Source organism: Bos indicus, chromosome X (assembly GCF_029378745.1).
Source record: "Bos indicus isolate NIAB-ARS_2022 breed Sahiwal x Tharparkar chromosome X, NIAB-ARS_B.indTharparkar_mat_pri_1.0, whole genome shotgun sequence".
In the NCBI taxonomy this organism is placed as follows: domain Eukaryota; kingdom Metazoa; phylum Chordata; class Mammalia; order Artiodactyla; family Bovidae; genus Bos; species Bos indicus.
In genome coordinates this window covers 39,719,463-39,724,530 of record NC_091789.1, presented here as the reverse complement: position 1 = coordinate 39,724,530, position 5,068 = coordinate 39,719,463, and the positions used below count along the sequence as shown (strand labels likewise).

At 54.2% G+C, this 5,068-nt stretch overlaps 1 protein-coding gene across 1 annotated transcript; it reads left to right on the top strand.

The window, feature by feature from the left end:
* The first annotated feature begins 433 nt into the window (after positions 1-433).
* LOC139181206 (EKC/KEOPS complex subunit LAGE3-like) lies at positions 434-2,116 on the top strand. Its single transcript, XM_070784112.1, has 3 exons — positions 434-860; positions 1,189-1,317; positions 1,492-2,116. Exons 1-3 carry the CDS (start codon positions 592-594, stop codon positions 1,613-1,615), a joined length of 522 nt encoding a protein of 173 aa, XP_070640213.1. The 5' UTR covers positions 434-591; the 3' UTR covers positions 1,616-2,116.
* The last annotated feature ends 2,952 nt before the right edge of the window (positions 2,117-5,068 follow it).

Genomic DNA, 5,068 nt, shown 5'->3' with positions numbered 1-5,068 from the left:
AGCCACAAAGGAGGCCTGGGCCATGGCAATACTGTATGAAAACTGACATGATGGACTAACACATGAAAGTGCCTGAACTAACGCATGAACCACAGGAAGTGCTGGAGACCACTATGGTCAAAGAGCACAGGTATGATGTGAAGTGGGCAGAGACGTGATGCTGGTGCATCGTGTGGCTTGGCCCCTTGCCCTCGACTCCTACCTTACTCCAGTGAGACCCTTCTGAGGCATACGGTGGAGAAATCAAAGTTGCATTGTGGAACTAGCTTCAGGCCTTGAGACTGGAAAGTCGGCATTTGTGTCTCAGTGGCGTCTCTGTGGACACTTGGCGAGGTCCATTCCACGCCATCTGAGCCAGCACTGGAGGGGCCCGTGTGCGCAGGCGCATAGAGGGGCACCTGAAAGGAACGTGGTGGCATTGTGAGGGAGCTGAGTCCCGCCAGCGTCACGGGGTCTCCATAGCAGCCCGTGGGTGGATGGGGTGTGTGCGCAGGCGCAACTTTTGCGTCCTTGCGCAGAAGGGGAGGGACTTCGTGAGGGGCCCAGTCTCTCCGCCCCTTATTTGCAGTCTGAGGGAGACGCGCAGCAGCCATGCAGGCGTCGGGTGGTGGCGCCGGTGGTGCAGAGGACCGAGATGACCAGCAGAGCTCCAGAATACCTGCTTGCCAGAGTGGTTCAGGCAGCGCTGAAGGTGAGGCTGTTCGCCGAGCCCCACAAGGCCGGGGTGGGCCTGGCAGAGGAAGAGCGGTGATGGAAGCTGCTGTAGCTCGTCCCCAAGGTGAGCAGGCACCAGCTGGCGTAGGATCTGCTGGAGATGTAGCACCCTTGGCTGTAAGACCTAGACGTGGAGAGGTGGTGCTGTATCCTTTTCATGGAGCCTCCCTGGGCACGGTCAGTGGTATGGTGGCGGGAAACATGCCGGCAGCCTGAGGAAGGGATAGAAGGGAGCACGGGGGCTATCCGGGGCAGCAGGACTGGGCAGCCTGGAAGGAAAGGAGGTTGTCAAGGCCTGAGGAGCCTGGAGGGTGGGGAAGATGGACCCAAGGGTTACGGAGACACCTGAGGGTAGTCTCAGGTTGTCGTCGGGAGCCTGGCATCCTGGGGTAAAAACGGGCCTCTGAGGTGTGAGGAAGCCCGAGATACCAGCAAATTCTGTAATGGATGGTGCCTTGACCGTGTCTCTCCCAGCACACTCAGAGTGCCCTTCCAGTCACCCCTGGAGGCAGACATGGCTCGCAGATCTCTGCTCCCAGATGCCCAACGCCACCAAGGATTGATTCGGAAGGAATTTGCAGTGAATGGCAGTGACCTGCTTGTGTCAGTTCCAGACGAGTTTGCCTTGGGGAGTGGGGGGTGGCAGGTGCTGTGGTCTAGGCTCCCTCTTAAGCATGCTATGATGGAGACACTGAGGGGCTTGGTATAAGGAGGGGGGCTGGTACCCTGGGAAGAGCAGTCTTCCCTTTGACCTGATTTTCTTTTCCCTGCTTTTAGTAGATGGACTGCTGACGACCTTGCTTTCATCCGACTTTCCATGAACCCGTTCCTCGATCAGCTTTCCCTGGTGATTCGGAACATTCGGAGCCTCGGGCTCCCACCTCGCCAAAGCCGAAGCTGAGGAAAGGGGCTGAGGCCTAACCTTGTGTCCCCTACTCGGCAGGGCATAGGGAATTCAACCTAAGAGTCATTGCCACTTTGTTATTTGAGTCTAAGTTTTGGCCTGTACTGGCCTTTGGTCTCTTGCGGTTCACTTGCTTTGTTTCCCTGCTGCTTGAGGAGTGGGATGCTTCAGTGCTTATTACAGCAGAAAATAAAACTAAGTCACTTTTTGTGCCCTAGTTTCCTTTCAGCTAATGCGCTTCTGGATTTTAAAAACACTTTTTATCTTTGTTCTCGTGTTAGAGGGAAGGTTCTGAAATTCAGATATTTGAATTCAGTTACAAGGGAATTGGAAATAATTTCGGACAATGAAAACCGAGCCCTATGTTCAGCACTAAATACTGTCAACATTTAAGAATATTTTCTGGTTGTACTTGCATATTAAACGTATAACAGCATGTGATGTAGAACTTATCAAGTTTAAATTTTTTCCTGAACTTTTTTCATTTAATATACTAGCTTTTCCACTTTCTAAAATCTCTTAAGAAATGTGTTATTGAATAGATATAAGATGCATTATAATGTAATTATTGGGACTTCCCAAGCAGTCCAGTGGATAAGACTTGCACTTCCAGTGTAAGGGCTGCAGGTTCAATCCCTGGCAGCAGAACTAAGATCCCACATGTCATGTGGCGTGACCAAAAAATTAAGATTGGGTCTTTAAATAAAAAAAAAAACCCAGCAATAATGTAATTATGGAACATTTGTTTCCACTTTTTACATTACTATGGTTAATGATTTAGTGGAATTTATAAGTCTTTCCATTAATAGTTATTTCCTTAAAGTATTAATATATTCCAAGAATTAGAAATACTGACCTAGATGTTTACTTCTTTTGTTTAAATTAATTTATCTTTTAAATTGGAGGCTAATTACAATATCATAGTGGTTTTTGCCATACATTGACATGTCCAGGCTCCCCACTGGGGTCCTCTTGGCCACAGAGCAGGGCACAGACACAGGCAGTAGACCAGGTCTTTGCACACCCTAAAACTGACTGGGAGCCAGAATCAACAGAAACTGGGAAGGTAGGAAGGTGGGACAGGGATGCCCCACACACAGGAAATGGTCAGCCACTGCTGGTGCCTCTTCCCCTCCAGTGGGGGTAGGGGTGGGGGAAGGCTGCTGGCCTTGGATTTGGAGGGCTGAGAGGACTCTCCGGCCAGGGGGTGGGGCTCAGGGGCCGGATTGAAGTACAATCCCTGATGCAGTCACCTCCCGTGGCACCAGTGGTCTGGCAGATGCATCCCACACCCAGGCAGTGCTGCCCCAGCCCCGTGGTCTCCCCCGGCTGTATCTTGCCTGTTGACTTGACTCCCCTTGTAGACAGAAGTAGACCAGCAGGCTATCAGATACAGGGTCACCTCCCAGTTGAGGTCCCCCGGTACCTCCACCCCTCCAGACAGCCTCAAGACACTGTTCCTGGGAAGGGAAAGGCCATGAGAGTTGTGCCAGCAGAGAGCAGGAGACTGCAGGTGTCCAGGGCAACATGGCCCTTCCCTCTGCCCTTGAGTCTAGCTGGTTCATCCAGTGCTTCTGAGGAGCCTGGGGCATGCCCACAGCCTGGAGTCCCTGCATTCTGTGTGCCTGGACCCCCAGGCAGCCCTACCCATGCCTTCCGCAGTGGGCCCAACAGTAGTCCCTGCTTCCCTCCCCAGGTGGGCAGGAACAGCCTGGTCTCGCACCCCCATGTGCATGCACCTGCATATGCCCACATGCACAGACAAGGATGCACATGCCCACATGCACAGACAAGGACGCAGACTTGAGCTATGTGTGAAAGACCAATGGGATCCCCCGGGCCTGGCCCTGGTGCTCGACTCTCTTCCAGAGGCTGAAGTCAGCAGGAGGGTCACATGTGAACATGGCAGCAGAGGTCTAAGGGGAAGGAGCTCACTTGGTGTTTCCATGTTTGGCGGGAAACACTGACGTGCTCATAACCACCTAAGGGGGACATCCTGGGACTGGCATCAGGGCCTGAGTGTGCAGGCGTTCTCGGCGCCCATAGTGACGTTACCCGCCCAGGGGCGTGGTTTCCGTTGGGTGCCTCAGCCCCTCAGACAGTCCGGCTGGCCTTGGTGGGCTGACCTGCAGCGTGAGTGGTTCTGGAGGCCGCAGACCAGGTGCCAGTGGAGGTGGCGTGGCAGGAGATGCTGAAGGCCAGGGAGGTGCGGAAGAACCTGGTGACCCAAATGGCCTTGAAGGGCACCAGGGCCTGGGAGGCATGGGAGATGCAGGTGCAGGCATGGCTGGAGCCCCAGAGCCGGCGCATGTACCTCACACTCCAGGACCTGGCGGAGACGCCTTGCCAGGCTTGGGCAGACAGGCCTTGGCAGGGCCTGGTGGACATGCTGTGCCTTGGCCAGGTGGACTAGCCATGCCAGGGCTGGGTGGCAACACTGTCCCAGGACCAGGTGGACATGTGGCGCCAGGGCCTGGTGGTACGCCACCCCAGGGCCAGGAGGACACGTCAGGCCATGACCTGGTGGACATGCTGCATTGGGACTTGGTGGCCATGTGCCGCCCGTGGCCAGAAGACCAAGAAGTCACCTTTTCAATTTGTATCCTATTTGAAGAAAGGCAAGGGATTGGACCAGGGAGGAATGGGCCTACTGTAGACATTGGAATGGAGAGAAAGCAGTCAGCCTGGGGATAGGAAAGGCTGTGGGGAGGGAGACCAAGAAGACGGCTGGGGGGGTCTGGCCTCAGGGCTATGAGTCAGTGGCAGCAGGGAGAGATGGAAGGGGCAGATGGCCTGAGGGACTGGAAGGGCAGGGAGCAGACTTGGGGTGGGGATGGAGACAAGTGAGAACGGCCAGAAGGAAACAGGCCTCTAAGTGAAGAGTAGGCCTGAGGCACAGGCAAGGTTGGTGTGAGATGGTCCCTTAACCTCGCCGCCACCAGCTCCATCGTAGTGCTCTTCCCGTCACCCATGGAAGCAGAGATGGCCCACCAGTCCCTGAGCCCACATGTCCAGCCCTACCGCAGGGCAGTAGGGAAGGAGCTCACAGTGAAGGGCAGCATCCTAGCAATGTTAGTTTGCAAAGGGGCCTGGGTGGGTGGCAGATGTCTGGGGTCATTCTAACAGTCAATTGGAGACCCCCACAAAGGTGAAGTCTGAGGATGTAGATATATGCAGTGAGCCTGTCACCAGCTGAGGGGGCAGAGAGAATTAGAGGAACAGTTCCCACATTTAATTTGATTTTCTTTTTCCCTCCCTTTTAGCTGGCTGACTGCTAAAAACGGTGGCCACCTCCGAATTTCTATCATCTCCTGTCTCAAGCAGCTTTTCCTGTTGGTTGGGATCAACCGACCGATTACAGGGTACTTTGTGACCCTGGTTATCCCTAATCCTAGGCCAAGAAAGAGCGTCTAAGATTACCCTAGGCAGTGCATCCTTCCCCAGGACATT

Coding starts and splice junctions, on each gene's coding strand:
- LOC139181206 (XM_070784112.1), top strand. CDS start 592: ATGCAGGCGTCGGGTGGTGGCGCCGGTGGTGCAGAGGACCGAGATGAC. Junction 861..1,188: donor AGACGTGGAGAGGTGGTGCT/GTATCCTTTTCA, acceptor TGTCTCTCCCAG/CACACTCAGAGTGCCCTTCC. Junction 1,318..1,491: donor AATGGCAGTGACCTGCTTGT/GTCAGTTCCAGA, acceptor CCCTGCTTTTAG/TAGATGGACTGCTGACGACC.